General features: G+C 40.6%; 1 protein-coding gene across 2 annotated transcripts in view; it reads right to left on the bottom strand.

The window, feature by feature from the left end:
• The window catches only part of dennd1b (DENN/MADD domain containing 1B), a 99934-nt gene that overhangs the window by 72549 nt on the left and 3129 nt on the right, over positions 1–24256 (bottom strand). For both annotated transcript variants that reach the window (XM_026323163.1, XM_026323164.1), the window contains exon 3: positions 6259–6302. In XM_026323163.1, coding sequence (XP_026178948.1) covers positions 6259–6302 — 44 coding nt within the window. The remainder of the gene's footprint in view (positions 1–6258; positions 6303–24256) is intronic.

Here is a 24256-nt window from a genome sequence, read left to right as displayed (position 1 = left end):
AGACGAGACCCTGTGACACACTGAGAAATCAGACACATACATGCACAAACACAAACACAAACCCCCACACACACACACTCAGGCCTGTCTCACCACACATGCAAACACTAAAAAGGTTTTTCATCTTTATCGCACTTGTGCCTTGCTATTACAACTTCATACAGTATAACTAATTGCTGCAGTAGCCAAAAAGCTGACAACATACTCACAGCTCACCACAAAACATCACTATTTTTCTCTCCTCTGTTTTTTGAGGCTGTATTGAAGTTAGCTTTGCCCTTGTGAACAACCTCTGGCCCCACAGAGGTGCTGTTGTTTTTTTTGTCCGCAACTTCTACTTCACTTCTATCACCCATCCCACACCTTCCTGTCACCCACACATAGCCTGCAGAATCTGGACCATGTGATGCATTACTAATAAGTGAGGATATCACCTACTCTATTACTAATTGGTGGTGTTTTGTCTAAACTCGTCATTTTCTCGAGACGCTATGGAAACATCTGTATAATCTGAGTGCGAAGTTGTTTTTTTTTTAATCATGGGGGATTTCCAGCCACAAAAAAGACACTTTACATAAAGATCCTGCAAACTTAACACTGCATTCCTAAAACTTTGACTCTACCAAGTCTTCTAATTTCCAAATTCACTCATTGTGTTGTTACAATTGTCACTACTTCTTTACCATTTTGTCATTCCAAACACCACTCACCTTGTCATCACCTTTCTTCCTTCCTATGCACGAACCTCAAGACTTCTGCACTGCCTTCCCACCTTTAATGTGGCCCTTTTGCCATTTATCCCTTTCGGACCCATTTACTTTACATTCTCCACTTAATTTGCTCTTATGTCCTCTGCTTCCTATGCACAACTATTGCTTATCTATACTGTTCCCTCCTTTGGCTGATATATAAGGTCTCAAATGAGGGCCACCTATCTTTGTCTTTGAGTTAACATCTCTGGCCTCTTGCTACTGAACCTCCTCACAACCACCTTGACTTCTCCGCCACTACTTTACCTCCTCCGTTCCTCAGGGCTAACACTCAACTCCCTCAGGGTTGAAGCAACCAATCATGTCCACAGCTCCTTTCCTTTACCTCAAGCCCTCAGACTACTGCTCCCTCACCCACCCAACAGACCTCTTTTCCAACAAGCCTTCTCCCTCCTTCCACCACCCAGGGCTAGTCCACAGAGCTGTGGCCACCAATCACAGCATGTCAGGCAGCCTGTCCTGATGGAGCATGGTGTCAGAGCAACACTCAAAGTTGCCAAGGTTGAAGCCTCGAGAGACCCTCAGCCTCTCTTATTCTCTTTCGCTTTGTCTGTCCCTTCCTCTCTCTGGCTGGCTGGCTGATGACACCAAGCTTTTGAGCAGAGATGGATATACAGGACAACGTGAACAGCATATAAGTCTAGTTTAGCCTGAAGTCATGGCATCTCAAAATATCTGACAGTACTACGAACCAAATGAACACAAAGAGAGGAACATATGAATAATATAGTTTTCAAAAGACAAAAAAAAAAAAAAAAAAAAATTGACATACAAACAAAAAGTTAAAACACACCTACAGGCAGAATAACTGGTACATTTTACAGACTGTTACTATATTTGCATGTCTAATGGCCATTTTGTTAAAACTAAGGAAATATTTCACAATCTAAAACGCCTGCTGTAAACAGAGACTGGTGTCAATGCTGCAGAACCAAAGGGCAAGAGATTATAGTCTACATGTTTTGCACCAAAGTATAACAATTACCTCCATCACAAAAGCTTTCTTTGCTACAGTTATTCAAGCCCATCAAAATGGCATATAAGGTACTGGAGGAAGTCATAAGAAAACTGCTTCTTCAGTTCACTGGAAAGTACTATTTCTCCCACAACATGGGTCACGTAATGCATTAAAAAACACAAGTCTTTGATTTTAATAATATTATTATCATGTTCATTATTCATGGCACAGATGTGTCTGTATCAAGGCATTTCCTTTTAGGGCTAAACTGCACCTACTGTAGCCGTGGCATGAATGAAAAACAATATGTTATACAGTCAATTCAGTGCTGTATGCAGGTTGAAGATCAAAAGTTCCCTAATAAATTGTGTTGAAAGGCCATACATAGTTAACATTAACTGAAGCTCATAGATAAGAGAAGATCTTGCAGTATAAGCTATTCATAATTAAAAACCTTTATTTTTGGATATTACGTTGTTTGGGTGTAAGTTGCTATATACTTATTAACAATGGCTTTAGAAGTGACAATGATAAGACTTTTTGAGCAAGTAAGAGATACAGAAGGGACAGAAGGCATTGAGGGATACCACAAAAAAAAAATGGCAAAAAGAGACAGGATGGTGGAAAAAGAAAAAGACACAGCTGACAAGAGTGAATGAAAAACAAAAGTTTAATGGGAGCACAAGACTGAACCGGTCACACATGATACGCCAAGAAAGCTAACAATGTTATCTTTTTCTGTATGCATGTGAGTGCATGTATGCGTATAATTTGCAAGTAAACTGGGGAAGAAAAGCTAATTCCAGGAAGAAATGTGCAGGAATAAGCAGAAAAGCTCAACAGCAACTAAATAAATGAGACAAAAGATGCCTATGAAATTAAAAAGATAAATACAGAATTTACTGTTAAAATATATTTGTTTGTAGTCTTGTTCTGAGAGGTGTGAAGTAATTTGACATGTTTAAATATTTTTGAGTTGCTACAGTATCTCTAAGTTTTAAAACTGTTTGTGAAACTTGCTGAGTGTTTATCATATCATCCTCTGTTCTTTATAGAGAAATGGGCCTTGTACACACACCACACTGTGGTTAGCTAGAATTAACTGGCAGAACCATTTTCAGTGTGAGTATGTGTGCGTGTGTTTGAGTGTGTTGTCTGCTGTGTTTTTTCCACAATTTTGGGATGAGATCTGAGAGGAAACGGACAGATTTCCATCTGTCTGCTTCATTTGCAAAAAAAGTCCTCCTTGCCATTCAAATGTATGCTTTAGCTACCTCTCTCTTCCCTCCCTCTCTTCCATCTCTCCCTCTCTATCCAAATGGCATCTGCAGAGGACCAGGGCATCAAGAGTCTCATGGGCTGAAGGAGGAACAGGGGGAGCAGGAGGAAAAAAGAAGAGAGAGGGAGAGAGAGAAAGAATGAGGGAACAAGCGGCTCTCACTTCACATTTCCCCAGCACCACCCTGGCGTGCCAGCCAGTCTGCAGTCTGTTCTCCTTTGAGCTTTCTATTCTACCACAAAACAGGAAAAAAAAATCAATTCATATTTCCATAATCCACGCTCCTGTCTGTCTGCATGTCTTTGCCTCTCCCTCTCTTTCTCCCTCTTTCTGTCTCCCTCGCTCTCCCCTTCTCCCCTGGGGTAGACTAACCCCTCCACCCCAATCCTACGGCCTACAAATGTCATTACGCTGAGCAACAATAACAGCCTAAACAAAAGGAGGCCTTGCTCTGAGCTTTGAGCCCCTCTGCGGAGACTGTTGGCTGCTGCTGCCATATGCTGGCCAGCTCGAGCCATAGAAAGAGGTAGAGAGTATGGCTACAGAAAACTCCAGCCTTCAGTCCCACAAAAGAGGAAAGGAGCCCTAATCCTGGTAATGAGGCCAGTGAATAAAGCCTTTATGTATACAGGGGAAACGGCCAATCCCTCTGTACACAGCACGCTAACTAGCCATCTTAAGGACCATCTTATCCACACAAACGATCTGGTCAACAAGAGAATGAAAGAAAAGTAAGCTTATGGGGGGGGCGGCTAAAAAGAAGAAACTTGTTGGAGAAGAAGGATGAGGCAGGCCCATGTCAACATATATATGATGTTTACACTGTTTTGTTTTTTTGTTTTTTTCCCATCTCTCGAGTTCAGCTGCTCTTTTTACACCTCTTCCTTCACTACAGTTTCCTGTGCCTACCTCTATAAGTCTATAATTCCTTCTTTCACACTCTCGCTCCCTCACTCCCTCTACCTCTTACTCTGATAGTATGCTCTGGTTCTTGTGGGGCAGGCAGACATCGCCTGAAGCATCTTTCTACAAGCCCGTTTATTCCTCAAAGTGGATCAGAGAGACAGGAGAGCTGTTTAAACTCACTGGCTTGGCTGTTGCGTTGAGAGATAGTTAGCCTACGCACATATTGTTGTCTCGCTCTAGTTTTTTCTTTTTTAAACTTGTCCATTTCTCTCCTTCCCTCCCTGATGGGCTGCTGCATGCAGTCGTCTCTCCAGTCATTTGCTCCAGGTCCTGTTTAGTCCTGTGGCTGCTCTTGGCACAAAAACAAAATACTCTATTTCTTGCTTTTTTCCCTTGTCAAATCTCTGTCTTCTGCCATTCTTAGGCTGTCAGTGCAAAAATCACACAGACAATGCTTGAGAAGCCTCAGCAATAGAGAGCAGGAGTCACAGAGTCATCACACGCTGGAGGAACAGCAGGAAAATGACTCAGTTCAATCTACTTACAGATGTGGCGTGCATAACATAGAAATTAAGACATGTTATTACTGACTGTGTGATCATTTTGCTCAAGTTGGATCTCAACTGTTGTTTTTGAAGGTGAAGCCAAAGAGAAAAAAAACAAAGACATCCTGCTGAGTGCATTTTCCTAAGGGTAGAGAGTAGGCCTTTTAAGTAAAAAGCCTATCAAGTGAGTTTAAATTATTCCAAACTACTAAGATTATCCCCCAGAGACAGCTAGGTTAAAGGATAATTCAGGCTTAAGATAACAATGTCAAGATAATATTTTGTTTTAGTTTTGTGTATTATTTCTATTAATTGATCATGTTGTACTTGTTAACTACAGTGGCATCATTAAAAAGAAGTCAGATGGAGCAATAAACACCAGCATTCAAAAAATGAATTGGTTAAGCAAACCTCATCTGAAAGAGGAAACTAGAGGTATACTGATCCAGTTGTTTATCTCCATATACCGATTCTTATATAACTTAAAATATCAAAATGTGGACTCAAATGTGGAACCTGATTATCACAGTGCATGGACCTTAATGGAATCTTTTCTTTTTTTGGATTTTTATGACTAAATGGATGATATTAACAGAAGTAGCACTGAATTTTATAGTAACTTTTACTAACTGTATTTAATATGTATCATCTGTTTCATGCTGATACCCAATTTGCTTACTAAGGTCTGTATTGTGGCTGTTACCAATATGCCCTATTGGATCAGTGTATTCCTGGAAAGAAAAAAAAGTGAATTGTAAAGTGTCTGTTGTAAACCTCTCTTAAAGGCTTGAGATACATTTACTAGTTAATCCTTATTTATCAATATAGTGTGTACACAGAATAAAGACTACAGCTGCCATTTTGAGATTTTGAGCAGTTTTGCATTATGTGGTTCAGATATGTGGTTTTAGATAATCTGGCTTGTTGTAAGTTATTTCCTCTTTTACAGCCTGTGATAGTCTGACTTCTTGATGCAACAGATCTATTTTTGCAGATCTCAGCTATTTCTTTATAGAGTACAGAATCATTATAATCAATAGACATTTCAAAATACAAAAATAAGACTCGAGGTATAGCATACTGGAATCATCTTTTTACCAATTATCTCCATATAAATGTGCCTCTTGGGGATAATAAGGCATATCTAACCCTCCAATACTTACCTTTGAGTGGCTTTGGAACAACATACTGTAGGATGCCAAAAAATATTGCAAAAAAAAAAAAAAGTGCAGATTTAGCTTTGAGACTGAAAATGAAGCAGATAATGCTATAAATGTGGAACAAAAGGAAGCTGGGAGAGTAGGACAATGAGAGGGAAAGCAGAAGAGACAAACAGAGAGAGAGAGAGAGTGAGAGAGAAAGGGGGAAACAGAGGTGTGCATTCCTGTCACGGTTGCATGATAATTACTGATTCGTCGGTTATTGAAGACCTGCTCACTGCTTTTCATTACCAGCAACAGACGTAGAATGAGACAGAGAGAGACAGAGAGGAGGAGGAGGAGGAGGAGGAGGAGAGACAGTGGAGAAAGAGGCTGAAAGAGAGAAGGAGAGGAAGCACTGATAGGGATGAGGAGCAGAGTGGTAGTGGTGGTGATAGGTTTTGGGTGAGGTTACCACAGGATGGCAGGGTGAGTGAGGGCATCAGGAGGAGAAGGAGAAGGAGAAGGAGAAGGAGAAGGAAAGGAGAAGGAGAAAGAGGGGGAGGAGGTAAAGGTTGTCTGTAACATTGTGAGTGAGTGAGAAAGAGGGAGAAAGAGAGGGAGGGAAGAATGAAAAAGCAAAAGCAGAGTGTGTTCCAACCTGGTCTGTGTGGTCCTGAGGGAAGCTCCACAGCACGGTTGGATCTAGAGGTAATTGACAGACAGCATTAATCAGCGGGTGAGAAACACACCGTCTTCGCTAGCTGCCTCAGAACACATACATATTAATGAGAGGGGTGGGGGCAAGGGTGGCTGCTGCTAGTTTGTGCACGCACACACACACGCACACTTACACTTATATACTCATACACACACATCAGCGCACAGTAAAAGACAAGAGAGAGAGTGTCTAGGCTGTATGTGCTGTAAATATGCAAATCTATAGACTCAGTGTAGATATGATAGCTTACATTATACACCAAATCGTGCAATTTAAAACTGCAGCAATACAGACTCTAGTTTATTTGTTTAATTGTTCCTACATTGATACAAGCCTGAATATTTTCTGGAGAAAGGTAAATCGTAAACTAAAGGTTTATCTGTATAATTTGGGAACATTAGTTCTGAGAGATTAGCCAGGAGACAGAATTGATTGATTGATTGATTGATTGATTGATTCATAAGGAACATGCAGACTAATTGCAGTATAATAATTTAATTGCAGTCCTAGACAACCAATGAGTAGTGTGCTTCAAAGACATATTTTAAGACATACAATCAGGGCTCGCAAAATCACTAGCCTGTCGTCCCAGGGCTACTGAACAACATTTAAGACCTGCATTATTCTGTGCTTATAGCTTGAGATTATAATGAAGTGGAGTGTTCATCAAAGATTGGACATGTGACACAAGTTCACAAAATTCACAAATCATTTAATTTGCCTTATTGAGGTGCCAGCTTGCTGTTGCTTCAGTCTCTCTCCTGCATGTTTCCATCTCAAACTTCCACACTAAAAAGTAAGCCTCGTCTTTCTCAGGCTTACCCCATGTGGTTGAAAGAAAGCAGCCACACAGCCTTAGCCTCAACACAGGGTTCTCTAGTAAACATGGTTTCCACAGCTCCAAGGTCATGTTGTAACCTCAGCATGTACAGCAAGGGTTTGAAGAGACGAGCTCTCACATGCCAGCTTCACTTCACTGTCATGAGCTCCTTTTACACTGCCCATTTAAGGGGGGCGTTTTGTGCCAGTTTTCAACCATGGCATTTCAAACTAGGGGGATGGGGTTCCTGGCAGCTGTGTAAAATGAACACAGGGGTGGTGGTTTGCTGGCCTTTTTGAGTTTAGTGTAAATCAAAAACGCTGCCTTCAAGAAGGGTCAATACAACAGCAGTTTGCTACGATCTCTGTATAAAAAGGGCTATGGATTTACAAAGGGCCTAGAGGCTTGTAGAAACACCGCCTCTTCTGCCTAAACAGAACAGAGAAAGTGAATCTGAAAAAGATCATACTTTTTGATACTTCAACACATTTCAGTCAGTAAACAATAACTGACTTTAACATTTACAAACTATGAGGTTGGTTAAATCCCTTCAATGTATGATGTGTGACTACATACTTGGCTATGATCTAAGCATATGTCCAGAAAACATCATGTGAATAATTAAGAAGACACAAGTGATGACCACTGCTTTAGTAAAGAGGCCATGCAATAACACCAGATGTGTAGAGAAGCTTCATGGTTAACACATCAGGCTGCTTCAGAGAGAAGGAGGAATATATTGGAAAAACGGATGACAGGACACATCATGATGACTTGCATAATCCTCTTGGATAATTTCATGGGACACATCTTGAAAAGAGCAAAGCAGGAAGAAAAAAAAAAGAAAGGCAGCTGAGCTCAAAACGCTCCAACTCCAAACACCCCCCCCCCCCTTCTCCTTACCCTATGATCTGCCACAGTTAGGGCTATTTTATGCTGATTTAATGGGTGAGAGGATGGGAACTGCTGCTGGAGAATGAGATAGGGTAGAGGAATAGGGACCGGAGGTACGAAAGAGATGGGGAAAGGGGGCAGTCTTCTGTGTCCAGCATTTGAATATCTGGTAGCGCTGCCTATGTTTTCCACGGCCATTGACCAGGTATGCACAGGGATATGTATGAAAATGGAGAACACTCCAAACATGATGAAAAAAAAAAAAGATATTCCACATTTCTGCTACAAATGTCCATCTTGACGGCTAAACCAATGGGCTTTATTTTTACAGTAGACAGGAGGGGCGTGATTCATTTTCGAGATTTTGGGAGCAGCTTTAATACATATGTGCCACTGAATAGCCTATTCAACACACACCAGAACTAGTAGTATGTAGCTGTGTTTTATCTGAAATGCAATCATGAAATGCACTAATATTATGTAGCCTTAAATTTATCTTTTGTATAGCAATTACACTACCAGTGTGGATAATTCCCTCCATATGATAAATAGCTTTTTTGCCACACATTTTAGAATAGCTGCTCTAATAAAGTATTTATTATTCAGCAAGGCAAAACTGAACTGGCTAAATTACGTTTATCAATATTTGCTCCTTCACTGTTGCATATTTCTGCAAATGGAACTGGGTTTTTGGACTGTTTTTGACTGTTGGTGTAACAAAACAACTTGAGAGCTATAACAACTCCCAAAAAGATTTTTTCTCTTGCCACTAAGGACATGTGATACTTTAGAGTACTACCAAACACTTTCCTTTATCATTCAGCTAAGCCTTTTCTGCTCAATCCTGCGTGCACTTTCCTGTCTGTCTCACAGGCTCATTTTTTTCTGTTCTGCTCTACCTCCACATTCCTCTGCCAATCATTTTGCTTTTGGCTTATCTCTTCTGCTGTCTTTTCCTTTTAGATATTTCTTTTCATTTTCCCCCTATTTCTGCCTCATTTCCGGTCCTCCTCCTCTCCTCTCTCAGTTTCCCATAAATTTTTTTTTCTGTCTTCCAAACTCTTTCTCTTCATCCCACTCTCCCCTGCAGCTCTCCATCCTCTTCAATTCTGCCCTCCCCCCTATTTTTCTCACTATCTTGCATTTGTATATCCCTCCCTTCGGACATGCTGGGCGTGTGGTGGACGCATGAGGGGGCCTGAAGGGGGTTAAGGCTGAAAGTTGAAGGTTACAGAGGTAAAGAGGACCCCTGCTGCTCTGCCAGGGGACACAAATGTCACCATGACAGACTCTGCATTGGTTAAGCCGCGCTCTCTTCAAACACACACACACACACACACACACACACATATATTAGAGCTCAACAACAAAAGCTAAAAGCTAATATAATTCTTTTCTGAATTCTGCAATACCAATGTCAACTTTTAAATATACAAAAAAAGGCTTGTAAAAAAAAACAAAAAAACTATGTACCATGGCTTGCAATATTTTCTCTCAGTAAAATGCCATTGACAGCGAAGTTGAAGACACAAGGTTTTTGGAGGATGCTGATCTGTGAGAACAATCAACCACTTCTTGCTTTTCATTCACCTGTCTACACTGCCTGCTACCTCGGTCCTTACATCTGTCCAACAACTATGCTTTGTTAGGCCTGCCTGTATAATATACTGATTTGATAAACACCAGCATCTCTCTCACATATCTCCATCACAGTCAAAAATGCAAAGAATTTACTGGTGTTTACTGTATGTTCTGTAGAGAGCTAAAGAGCTGTTTCAAACAATATAATAAATAGGGCATTTGATGTAAAACCAGTGGCAGCTAGAGTGACAAGGGGAAAATCACCTATAGCATATTTCACTCCAGGGGAGTGTAAAGAGATCCAGTGGGTGAGAATTGAATTGAAATCACCTATCCAGAGTTGGGTTCCTCCATTCACACCCCAGAAAATGGAGGTGGGCAACATAACAAAAAGCTTAAGGAGTGACCATTGGTCTTTGTTTGCAAAGTACATACATGTGTCTGTGTGCAAATGTGTACTGTACAAGTACATGCATGTTAACAGATAGATAGCAAGCTCAATATTTTCTGTACAGTAGCATGTCCATTGATCCCTGAGGGCTTCAAGCGTGGTTGAACTCCAGCAGTCACAACAGGGGTAGTGGGTGGCAGCCCCTGACGCAGAGAGAGGGGAGGCAGGGTGATTCAATCAATGTTTAGGATATTCTTGAGACATCAGCCTTTAAAAGTCTGAGGAGCAGAAGGAGCGTGGGGAATGAAGGGTTATTTGGTGAAAGGTGCTGAGAACAGAGAGTGGGGCAATAGGGAATGAGTGGGTGGACAAAGGATGAAGTGAGTGAAGAGATGGATGGAGAGGGTGATACAACTCTGGCTCTCTCAACTTACACCACTTTTTTTCTACTCACTCAGGTGGATCCATAAACACGAGGGAATTAAACAGAATAAATTAAGATGCTATATGTGCACAAAACATGAAAGAATCAAGAAATAAGCCTACCCCGTCATCTCCCATTTCTTCAATTCCTACATAAATCTGTCAACTAGCACTTCCAAGTAGGCTAAAAATGAAAAATGCTGGCATCTTCATCTTGGCATAAATATATGCTTCTTGGGATTTCCAAGTAGGCTAAAAAGAAGCTGTTGGCAGAGGATGTCATTCCTAATGCTGCCCTAATGCTGCTGGCTGGAAGAAAAAGTTGGCATGTAATACTGGTGTGTCAGAAACCTCACACTGTCCAACATAGCATTGTAAATTATTCAACTTTAAGCCATTTTGTCACTAAAGTTAAAAAAAAAAAAAAAGTAAAATCAAACTTACTAACTTTGAATGACACGATGTTGTGATAATTGCTTCTGCAAACTGCTAGAAAAAGTATATGATAAACATGAAATACACCCACAGTGCAGAGGCCTATGCTTGTGCACACTGTTTCTATAGGATCACCTTAGCAGCTCAATAACAGTGGCCTGAATGCATGGTTCTGGCTTTAAAACTGAGAGACTTCAGCAAAATACAAAAAGACCTAACCCTAAATCCAGTGTGAATACACATTTAGATAAAAGCCTCTGGTTTATAATTCACTATACTATTTGAATCAAACACAGACTTAGAGCCCTCATGGCCATGCCATGTTCTAAAGGCATAAAAAAATGCACTTTTTTCACCTTATTCCATGAACGACTGAATGTGTGTTGAGAGTGAATAGGGGGCCTGTTTGTTAAGAGAGGCCAAATCCCATATGGTGAACAGCAGTTCCTCTGGTGAGAAGAGAGGCTGTGAAAGCTACCGGCAGCCCCTCTCCTCCATCCGTGCTCCGGAGATGAAGAGATGTAGCGCCTGCCTCTCCTTGTTCTTCCATTCTCTCGCTCCCTTTGCCTCCTCTCCTCCCTCTTTCTTGGCTAGGGGTTAAACTGCTGCACTCTAACCTCTTTGGCAATGATTTTATTCACTCCATTTCTCTTGCTCAGTCTCTCATCTCAGAGAGAGATTTATTTCACAGTATGTAGTGGATTAGGCCCCCCTCGTATGCCCCTGGACAAAAGCATTGTTTTAGCACTAGCCTGTTCGCGGTAACGGGAGGAAGCTACCGCTACTAAGCGTCCACAATACGGCCATTGTGGACACAGGGCTGGAAGGACCCTGCCTTGGAGGCCGTCTAGACTTTGAGCCCAGGCCGATTGGAGAAACACTGGGAGAAAATCCCATCAGGCAGTGGAGTGAAAGTTAACTAAGGTAACCTGCTGTGAACCTGATGAAGATGTCAAGCCAACATATGGCAAAAAATGTCTATTGTCAGAACAAGGAGCTTTCTTCCCTCTGAGGGAGGGTATGGGGGAGGAGGTGGAGATAAGGGGTAGCTAAAAAAGAGTAGGGGGTTGCACAACCTAAAGGAAGGAATAACTGTGGTGGTCATCGTTTTACTTCTGGATCACTAGCCTTATTCTGGCGGGGAGGAGGCCCAACCCCTCCACTCACAATTAAAGGAGTAAGCAGATTAACTGGCATCTTTCAAAGGCCAGCAGAAAGAGGAACACACTCACAGACGTTTAAAACACTTTTTCACCAAATCTCAGGCTGAACGCTGCAAATGGCATTACATTTCATGCTGATTTAGTGAGCAGAGGTTTTGAGTAAAGAGAAACTTTTTAAACGATGATATGGTCCTTAAGTTAACTAATACTGATTGGTCACACTGTGTTGTTACAAATGAGGACTGACAGAAAATCAAGAAAGCTTTAGGTAAGTCTAAAACTACCTGGATTAAATTAGAATGGGTTAATAGTTAACATCCCAGTGGCATCTCTAGCTCAACTTAAAACTGGCACAGGCAAACACATCACAACATTGATCTAGATTAGGTCTGTAAATAGGTCCATAGTTGCAAAGGAGTGATAAAATTTAAATCCAATGCTTGAAATTTTGAATAAACAAAAAGAAAACAACCTCTAAGGTACAGCCTGCTTTAACAGCCAAAAAAAAAAAAAAAAAAATCAACTGGCAGGCTTCACATATGAGAGATGCTGGCCTGGGGGATTTCTAAGCCATTTCTACAGCTACATCTGAAGAAGATAAACAACTGCCTCAGCCTCACTGGAAGGAGAAGAAAGAAAGAGCTCCATGAAGATGATGTGACCCTATTAATGCCACATTAGTTGTTCAGTCTTCGCAGCTATGCGAGAAAAATGCTTCAGTAGGATGAGCTGAGAGAGAGAGCAAAAGGAGAGAGAGGGACAGAGAGAGAGAGAAGTGAAAGACAGAGAGAGAGAGAAGTGAAAGCAATACTGTCTCCAGGCTAGTTGGGATGCAACCCAATTTCACAGCTTCACGAATGAGTGGCACAGCATATGGATGCAACCTTTGTGACAGCCTCTGTGTATCACCACATATCAGCGTTGATATTCCCAGTCAGATTCCATACTGGTCCAACATTATGTCAAACAACGACTCCGCATGACTGGCTCTTCAACACAACAAACACACACCCAGCATGTTTGTTTGGGGGGTGTTAGCCTCCTAAGCTAAGAAAAAAAACAAACCAGTGTCTCCCAAAACAGACTAGTCTCCAACTTTCTCTACACTGTACTGTATGATGTTCAGTTGCTGCAGACAGCAAGTGCTTACATGCCCTAAAATCTAAGCTATAATTTGAAATCTTAAATCCAAGATATGACTAAAATGATTATTTCAAAATAAATGGAGAAATAAGAGAGTAGACTACAAAGTTTTGACTGCAACAGCATTTAGTGCATATATATGCTGCATACTGGTGATTCCATCACTGGTTGGCGGCTGGCTGGCTAAAAATTCAGCATTTCATGTAATCATACATTTCTCTCCATATGGCCCAACCATCTGCCTCATTCCAAAAAAAAAAACAACAGCTATACAGCCATAGTTCATTAGTAACTCTATTATTAAGCTAAAAAGCATAAAAAGACATGAATATAACCTATACCAACTCTGTAACTCACATTACGAAATAAGTCACCTGAACTTTTACACTGAACCATGTGGAAATGACTGTGGAAACCACTGAATTTGTTTTTAGGCCTCGGCAAAGACTAATTGTTCTGTTTGCAAGCTGTTATTGAAGCTCTACTGTCAAAAAGGAATCCGTGATTTTTTTGGCAAGGTCTCATGAGTAAAATGGCACCTTTCCAGAGGAAAAGTGTGAAGCTCACAGTTGTCTTTCCTTTGTCTCCTGACAAGTAAATCACATTTTCATTTTGAGTGTATTGAAATCTGAACTTTCTCTCCTAAACCCCCACCTTAGATGAAATGTAGAACAACAGTTAAGATCAGTTTGAGAGAAATTACCATGTGAACTGGAGAAACAAAAGAACTGAGGGAGACTTTACGAATAAGCAGTTTTGAGACACAAAGAGTCAAAATTGATATGTGCTTGAGTGCTTTTAACGAACAAAGCGCTTTACAATTGCTGGGCTGTCCACTGGGAACAAACTGAGGTTCAGTGTCTTGCCCAAGGACACTTCAACATGTGGATAGGAGGAGCTGGGGATCGGACCCTGCAATTAGCGGTCAGCGCGTTCTACCATCTGAGCCACAGCCACCTGTCTTTGAGTCAAAAGAAAACAACGTGAGAACCAAAAAGAAACTATTTTAATTACTACAAATATAGTTAAAAATGATTAAATAAGATTCTCCTATGTAGGGATAAATTATGTCTAATCACAGAATTTCTGATGTACTTTATGTCATATTTAATATGGTGTTTTTAATGTGTTTTTCTATGTTCACCAGACAGGCGTGCTTTGTTGCTATCCCGCTTTTCAGCTATTGCTCTGAAAGCAGATTAACTTTCCATTATGCAGGTCACAACCATCTGAGTGATGATTGAAAGACAAAGACATCTCTCAAAACTCAAAGTAAGAGTATCTAAATGAAATCTGATACTATTTATAAGTGGAAAAAAGTTTGTTTTGGATCTTAGTGGTATCACAAGAGCTGACTTCAGACAAAAGGTGTGAGAAAAAAAGCTGGAACATTGTAAGAGCTCAGAATAGGATCAGAGTGAGACAGGAAGACAATTAGCCAGATGAATGGAATAAAATCTAGCTTTTGGATGTACAACTTACATTTCCGATTAACTTAGGTATAATAAAGCTGGTGATCCGGTCAATGTCAGTCAGCTACATATGCTTAGGGGAGAGTTCCTTTCCCAGTCTTTGAGGTGATGGTTGCAGCATCAGAGAAAACAGTGTGTTGCACAGCAGCTCCTTGAGGTGTGGATAGGATCGATCTCAGTTAATGTCATATGGCACAGCACCCAGAGGCAGCTGTGTGGTGCTGATGACAGTGCAAAGCCTTGCCTTTGGCGGATACATGCTCAGTGCTGCAGAGCTGTGATTTGAAGTTCACATGCAAAGGCTGACAGACAGACAGTTCTCAGTCAGTCAGTCAGTCAGTCAGCCCATCTTTTCACAGGGATGACAATGGATCATATCTGTTAAAAGTGTACAATAGTGCCCAATTCTAAACCTGTTCACATGGGTTTCAGTGCTCTGTAGGACTGATGGACAAAACACTGAATGAAACTACTCTGCAAACCCTATCCAACCATAGAAACTCAAACACACACTAATATAGAGTCCCACTTTTTCAATAAAATAAAAAAATAAAAAAGACTGTGCATGATTTGACCATGACAACATGCACATAATTTTAAGTAAAAGCCAGTAACACCGCCACTCACCATAATTATTACCAGGGTTAGCAAATAATAAAGGAAAGTAGCAGGAGACCTTAATTAAGTAGCAAACAGAACTGTGCGAAGACACGTCAATGTAACTACGCCCTCTTTCACACACAAACCCTTGTGTTTAATGCAGGTTAATAAACACACATTACATCCGCTTTGGACCCATTAATATCAGGCTGTTATCTCAGGATTAACTCCTTGTAATCCACATTCACAGGACCCAGGTTTACAACTAGGTCACTGCACAACCATTAAAACAGCACTGCAACCAACAATTACTTCCATTACAACTTTAAAATTCATCAATTATTGACTCTGGAAAATGTCAAAGAAATAAAAATTCATTTTATCCAAATTCTTTCTTAAGTTATTATTCAACTAATAAGCCAAAACCTACATGAAAATGAATCTCCAAATATGTAAAGTACAAATAAATAAATAAATAAAATCGGCAAATTCCCAGGGAGAGAGAAGATAAACCAATAAATGTATGGTATTTACTTAATAAAATACGTAAATAAGTAATGATCTATTCCCTCTATTTATCCATTATCAAAAGGTAGATAATGGCCAATGGTACACCCTGGACAGATCACCAGGACATCAACAGGGCTGATACAGACAAACACTAACACTCACATTCACACTTACGGAGTCACCAGTTAACCTAAGCTCAACCTACGGGTCTTTGTTCTTCAGGTTGAGTGCAGGGAGTACCCAGAGAAAACACAAGCAGGAATGAGAACACACTAGGCCTAACACAAGCAAAATATTCGCTTAACAGAGATCGGTACTCCATATTCAGGTCACCTAACTCTGTTATTGCTACAGTACATTTATAAGATATCAAGATCTGCTCAGGTCTCTTATCAGATGGTAACATCAACATCTGTATGTTGACACTGCCTTGGAGCTATTCAGTACATGTTGTTAACCTATTAACACAAAAACATGGGTTTGTACCACATTGATATCTCAGTCTGAATTGAGTATTAGCTAGATTCTAATCTTTTAACTGGTTCCAGGGAGCAAGATAATTGAGGAATATTTCACCTTTACGAAATACACTCAATAAAAGAAGTGGACAGGTAGATGAAGTATTGGATGATGATAGCGGCAAAAATGAATGTGTTTAATGTGCGTCTGTCTATACAAAGACCATGGATGAATTACGTGACTGGAAATGATAAATGGTCTCAGACATTCACGAAGGCATCGAAACACTGACCTATATTTTCTGTCTTGAAAAATAGGCCAAAACCCAAATTAAGGGCCAGTAGGGGTACTACGCACATGTAAACGCCATTATCTTCACAGTAATTGTGTGGTATTAGGCAACATTGGAGCAGCCTTGAGTGAAGAGACATAGCCTAAGGGCATATCTGCTGACATGTAAATAGTGAGGACACAAGCTGAAATGACAGCACAGACAGTAGCCCTCTACCACTGGTCCTCACTGACCTAGGTTTGGCCTTGCTCGCAAAATTAAGATCTAAAGGACAACAGTCTAGATGTCAGGATACCAGTAGTCATATCACGTCAATAAGTAGGTTGATTTTCTTAATTGCTGGGGAAAAAAGATTTGTCTTTTACATCACTTGTCTTTTAGATCATTTTGCATCAGTCTATGTGGCAGCAGCCACATAACACCAGAGAACAACCTGAGTCTTTTGTTGCAAATCGCTGCCTTCCTCTGTTTTTTCTGTTGATCTAAAAGGGGTTTAAAGTATCCTGGACATCCTTAACAGTGCCTGGGAAAATAAATATTCATGATTTTACACCATAAGTATGTTGCAATACAGTATAAATTAAGGTGCCTCCATCAGAGCGAAAGTTTAGTATGAAACCTTTATCTGTCAAGGTTCGTTCAGGAAAAACGTGGTGTCTTGTTTAATATAGGTGGGACCTGGATGTAAAGCTCTATGTGCTTCTGCTTTTAGCTCATTCTCATGTATACAACAAGAGAAATGGGCCAGCTGCTGAGTCAACTCCAAATCCTGTTAAAACCCCACCATCACAAAATCTGCTTATTATGACAGTCATGAAAGTCAACATATTTTTGAGCACAGCTTTTTTATGAAATCCAATTTGCCAGACTAAGACCGAATAACATCACCAAAGCTACATTATAGCAGGAACTGCACTAATCCTGTTCGTTTGTGGGCTAAACTAGGCCACATTGGTATTACATGCATATGAACCAGCCAATCATTGTTCTTTGACTCACAATAATTGGTTGCGTATGCTTGGTTGTGCATACTTAAGTGCAATCTGCTGTGCTATACAGTATACTCCTGCATATCAACAGGCATTAATTGACAAGATACATGCGAATAAAGAGCTTAGCTTAAAGATGCCATTAGTGTCTTTTTAGAAGCTAAATTCAGCTGGACATTAACTTGGCCTTTGCTTCGTGTTTTTTTATTTTTAAACACATAAAATTCCCACAGCTCTTTGGAGCATAGCTTAAGAGTGGTCACAAGGGAATAAATTCATCTACCATCACACGCTGATATACAGCACATTCACACAAGCGCACAGAGACAAAAAACAAGCCACCATCAACAATGCTGTGAGGCTTCAAGTGAGGGTGATGTGATGAAACTCTTCCGCATTCATCAAAATCATCGCATTTTAAATTATTGATCGGGTCCCTACTTTTCCCCACTTTTTAACCAGAGAAAGGGGAAGTTTAAAAATAGCCTGAGCGTCAGTGCCTAGAAGTCTTTCCATGTTCTCTCAGTCTGGCAGCATTAGTGAATTCAGATGAGCCTCCTGCAGCTCTCACAGCGTCTGTGTCTCTTTCTTTCTCCTGCACAGCCACACAGATCCACATGGCCGTGCATGTGCATACACAGCCATATATGCACAATACACACTATACGTTTAAACATGTACCTGAAATCACACATTCGCAGAAAAAAACATTTTGCCCCCTGGAGTTTCAGTACTGCATCAAGGAGCAGGATATCTCAGCAGACAGCAACCCCCACAGTATCTCACCTCTCAGTCTACAGACTACTTCTCTCAGCATATCCACCACCCACCTCATCCTCTCTTCTTTTCTCCCTGCCCCATGCCATCTTATTCTGCCCCACCCTACATGGGTTGGTCTTTTATACTGTAAACAGCAGAGAAACCAACGTACAGCTGTTCTGATGGTGGTGGAAGAGCATTTGTGTTTGCTAAAACATGGTCACATGGCACCACCTGAAAATTCCCAGTGACCTGTTTAATCTATTCTACCTGTAGGGTCTGTATGTCAGTGTCATAACGAGTGTTAATCAGAATGTGGGGTGACAAGGATTGCGCCTTATTTGTGACTGTGCAAACAAAGTGTGATCACAAAAAAAAGTTGATAGGCAAAAGGAAGAACAGATAGAGACAGGAGATATTAGATGTGAGTAAAACGTGTTTGTGTGATCAAGGTAGCTGAGAGAATAGCAGAGAATAGCAACAATGGTTGCTTTGTGTCCACACAACAAGGGCCTTCTCTTCCAATGCCTCTTGTAAGACCAACAAAACAACAAGTGTCGCTGGCTAAAAGCTAACTCAAATAATGCTAAACATTACAAATCCTTCTATATATGTTCTACATTTTTTATTTGAGATTCTCTATAGGGTGAAAAAAAAAACACTTGCTTCTATCTCTTACATAAGAAAAAAATTGATCTAGACACAGTCAACAGCACGCCACTGCACAGTTACAGAAGAGATGAGTGAGTACAGGTGGGGAGCTACAAATGACTCGAGATGGACAAAAGAACAAAGCTCAAGAGCACTGAGAGCACCTATAGTTGCATTTACCAACTGAATCTCCTTTATTACAGCTTTGCTTTCCACACAATCAAAATAAATTTACCTCTTACTACTCCTGTTAATTAAGAAAATTTTATTTAATGTTCACATAAGTAAATGGGATAAGTACACAAGAAAATAGACCTATATACACACACTGATCTACACCCTGAACACAGACACAAAAAGATGCTTGGCTGCTAAAACTTAGACTGTGGGTCAAACGTGATAGTAGTGGATATAGACTGAAAGGGGATTTCTCAAAGTCCACTCACACATTTGTCTCTAACACACCATGCCATGGAAGTCGAGAGACTTCCTCAATTTGATTCACTGGCAACATATAAAAGACTTAGATGATATCTGATTCTGTGTAAAAGAGCCAATTTAGTCATATGGTTGAGATAAAAGAGAAAGGCAGAAGGGTTGTGAGATAAACAAAGTGTTGGACCCTAGGGTCCTCTCAGGAGTGTGAGTGGAGGAGTGTGGCCTCTCTAATGACCAATCAACACCCTCCTTGCTGCCATGGCATCTGTTAGTACTCCAATGGCCTCCCATCTAAGTGTGAGCCCACCGTGAACTCAACACGCAGCCGCAATCCAATCAGACTGTAGAACCAGCAAAGACTGGGTCAAGGAGCAATTCTGACATTTTGCAGAATGTCAGTGTTCAACCTTTTCTAGAAGTTCTACTGCACAGGAGTTTTGCTTTATGAATATGAAGAGTAGAAATGAAAAGAGGTGAAAGCCACAGGAAAAAAGTAGAACATCACAGTGCTGCTTGAGGGGGCTACAGCAGAGAATGAAGCAGATTGATAACTAACTAGTGAACAGTTGGTGACACTGTGAGACCTCAGGGTCTCAGCAAAAATGTTCTTCAGATACAGAACAAAAAGAACTTTTCATAATTGGACAAAGAGAAGCCATAAGGCCGTATGAATCAAAAGATTGAAAGGTGTCTACTCCATACTTTTGCTTTTTGGTTTTCCTTTAGGAAAATCTGAAGCAAGGAGGAAGGAGTCCCCTATGCAAGTAAGTGCACTTATATTTTAAAAGTTGAACCTCCTGCAGAATATTTCAATTCAAGTAAGAAGCTATACTGAGACTTTAAAACTGTCACTTGTCTCAGACAAAAAAAAGGAGTTCAATGTATACAACTGACAGTCACCGACATGAGACAGAAACAAGAACACAGAAAATTCTTTCAAAGGTAGAGAGTGTCATATGTAATGCAAATTGTCAAGCCCTTGGCGAAAATATGTGACTTGTGATTTTAGCCATATAAATAAAATTCACTCGATTCTATACCTGCATATTCCTGTTTAGAGTTACAAGAGGCTGAGGCCTTTGCCAACATGCATGGGGTCAAAAGGATCACACCACCCTGGACGGTATGTCAGTCTTTTAACAGGTGCAGAACATCACTCACAATGGACAATGTAAAGCTCCAAACTCATCCAACCTGCAAGTCTGAACTAAAGAAGAGACACAGAGAAAGAAAACTCAAGCGTACACAGAAAAAGCATGTGAACCATGCAGAGAATAACCATGGCCTAAGACCTGAATCAGTGCTAACCAGGCTGTCCTCATTGATTTGCTTTTTTTTTTTTAAATAGTAACTCATTCCCCCTAATTGCAGCATGAATGTTGCAATAAAATTGATACACAGATCTATTAAGTTTATTGCTTTGTTACTAGGAACAATCTGGCTGGAGAGAGTGGGCGAGGACAGGTAGCATCTGTCCCCACCTACTGCCTTGGCAGCGCTAGCGTCATCTGCTAGTTTTGGCAGCATTCTGGAAGCACATCAATATGGCTTTATGTAGCCAGGGCTGCTAGTAGCTAGCATGCCAGTCACGCTCTCAGGCAACGCTCGCTCAAAGCCTGAGTATCCACAGAGCACTGAGCCAACAGAGCTAAGCGGAACTGAGCTCGGGCTGAACAGGGAGGCCAGGTCTCTAAGGACCTGCATGAGGAAAAAGGGCCAGTGTCTGTCATCTATCCACACATCCATGGTTAGAAATGTGAGGCCAAGTCCAGATATGAACACTGCCACCATTATAGCTGTGAGCTTTATTTTCTTGTTTTTTTTCCCCCCAGCAACACTTCAGTTATGGAATGTTCTCATAAAATCTCAATTACTGACAATGTTTAATTAAGTGACTACAAGAGGACTGCTACTCCAACAGCCTAGAAACATTCTTTACTATAATTTTACTGCTGTATTACAAACAAGTGTGTAAGACATCAGACATCCATGTTCCAACCTGCAGCACTGATGTTTTAGCGTTACCACAAATCTTTGCCAAATCACATGAGAAAAAAAAAAAAATCAAACCTACCCATGGGAGTAATAAACAGGACTTTGTGAGGCAGGAACACAACAACTTAAGAGTTAATTATTCTAGCTGGCATGTTTTGAGCTACACGCTTACAAATTAATCGTGTTCTCCTTGACACAACAAGACACAAAACTTGATTTGGATGCCTGTGAAAGATGTTAGAGCTTTAGGGTCATGAATCAAGAGCAACAAAACCAATGTCACTGAGAGGTTAAATGGCCGTGTTGGCTGAACATCAGCGGCCTTCAGGAATCTTACGAGACCCTGCAAACAACAGTGTACTTAAGAGTCTGATCTGTGCAGTGTAAACACATCCCAACAAAGTGCAAAGCACATAGAGACCATTTTAATGGAGTTCATCTTAAATTGATCCACTACCAGGTATTCATTACTGGAAAATGATGTGACAGACACATAATGGCAGAATGCTAACTATCTTTAACATCAGGGATGCAAATCAGTACATGCAGACATTTGCCTCTGCAACACAAACTTGCTAAATACTTGAATAAACACAAGTTATAGATTTGAAGTGTTAGTTTCAAAAAGGGTAATGCTGTCACTCAAACCTCCTGCCCTTTTATTTGTTATAGAGCAAATGACCTCACAGGATTCAGTTAAAAGCACATTTAAACATTAGAATTTTACATTGTGCTGGAGGACAAAATCAGATGAGATGAAACAACATAAAGAGTTGGGCCCCACAAATACCTGCACAAAAAGTAAAATTCCCCAATCACCTGCCAAAGGTCTGCTGCTTAGCATAACTCAATAAATCTGGCTGTCAGCACTGCAAAGGGTAACACTGCATGTTACACTCATTAATTACAGTTGTTTCAGAAAATATGCAGACTACTTTTTTGAGGACCGTGTTGTAGATTTAATTTTAAATAGATAGTGCTATAATTTTTAGTCCTCAATCTACACTCAATGACCCATGATGACAAAGTGAATTCATTTTATAAATGTATTAAAATCCAAAAAGTTTGATTGGATTGCAGCTGCGTGTTGACTTTCGCAGTGGCATGGACACCTGGTTCAGATACATCCTATTTGCTTTCACTTGCTTTTATTTTCCTTGAGATTTATCTAGAACTTGGCAGGAGTGAAACATTCAACTGGACAAGGGATATCTGTGAAGACCTCTGCAATTCAATTGTGGCAATGTACAGATGAGAGAAAAGGCACAGTCTCCTCAATATCGGTAAAACGAAAGACATTTTGAAACACTGGGACCCATTTTATAGTTGGTTGTCTGGACAAACTGAGTAACACGGTAAGAAAGACCTCGGTCACCAAAGGTAGCAAGAACCCAACAGTCAGTCTAACAGAGCTTCAGAAGTCCTCTGCAGAGATGGGAGAAACTGCTGGAAGGTTGGCCCAGTGGCTCTCCATCAATCAGGCCTTCATGGGTGGCTTGACAGGACTGGCTTTGAGTAAAAGACATATGACAGCCTGCTGGGAGTTTGCCAAAGGCCACTTAAAGGTGAAGCATGATGATGGCAGCATCATGCTATGGGAGGGGATTCTTAGCAGCAGGAACAGGGAGACTGGGAAGAAGTGAGGAAGGGATGAATGCAGCCAAATACAGAGAGGTCCTTGAAGAAGAGCGCTCCAAAGTGCATGCAACCTTGGACTGGGGTTCTTACAGTTCACCTTTCAGCACAACAGTGAGCCAAAGCTCTGGACAAGTGAGCCAAGACAGCACTGGAGTGGCTTCTAAAAACATGCTCTTACTTTCTCATTTTGGACTACTGATGATAGATTGATGTACAAAAATGGAGATTTTCTCCTTTTAAAACCTATTCTACAATAAAATACAGTGCACAAAAAATGAATTAGTCTGATGCTTTGTGAAGTCACTGTACTTGATTATTAAGGAACATCAGTATTAATGGTTTCATTTAACACTCAGGTGTGGGCTCACAGCATGCCACATGAATATGTTGTGGCTTTAAACCTTACCCAGTTTCTCTGGCAAAATGTTAACTTTATCAATGACTTATTTTAAAACAACTGGTCCAAAAAGGCAAATGTATAAAAACCATGCTTACTGCAGGCCTGTCTACAAACATGTGGGTGTCTTCTGCAAAAGGTGTGAAACCCAGTTAACACAGGAAGATGAGGGATGAGTATATTGACCACCTATAAAGGTTTAAGCTATTTTGGTCTGACTACAGCCATTTTATAATGTTGCATTCTGATCATGACTACTATTAACAAAGGGACCTATCCTCTACATATCACTATCATGGTATCATCTACACTGTGCTGTCTAGTTTCAGACCTGCAGTATCAGGAAGTGGTGAGAGTGGCAAAATAGTGGTGCAGCATCAGCAAAATGCTGTACAGAACCAAGCTTTCCAGTCACTCAAAGAGGACACCCTTTTAGTCGATTTAATGCACGATAAGCCACATTTCCTGGTAGAAGGAGTACACAGCATCTAAACTGCAGCCAATCTCAAGCTAAAATTAAACTTGAATTCTCTAAACTGTGAGAAGATATGAGAAATATGAACAAGATGAAACCTTCCACTACTTCTCCATTTGCTCAAATGTTCCACACCATGTTGCTATGACAATTTAATTATAGTCTGTCATGGTTGCACCATTGTTTGTTTGCCTCTGTAAGGTAGTGGGAAAATAATGTGTGAATTTGAAGTGGTGCTTTCTGGCAAAGCACCTAATGTTTGGCCAGAGAAGAAACAGCTCTAGTTTGTGGTGAGTGGCTAAGGAGGTTTCACAGCATGGCCAAAACCTGTCTGTTATGACTAATAGCAGTAACCTTTCCAGCTCATAACAAAAGCACATACGATAGCAATGAAACACATGTAAAAAGAGAGA

This window comes from Mastacembelus armatus, chromosome 4 (assembly GCF_900324485.2).
Source record: "Mastacembelus armatus chromosome 4, fMasArm1.2, whole genome shotgun sequence".
Classification (NCBI taxonomy): Eukaryota; Metazoa; Chordata; class Actinopteri; order Synbranchiformes; family Mastacembelidae; genus Mastacembelus; species Mastacembelus armatus.
The sequence above is the reverse complement of the archived record's forward strand: the minus strand, read 5'-3'. Positions and strand labels throughout refer to the sequence as shown.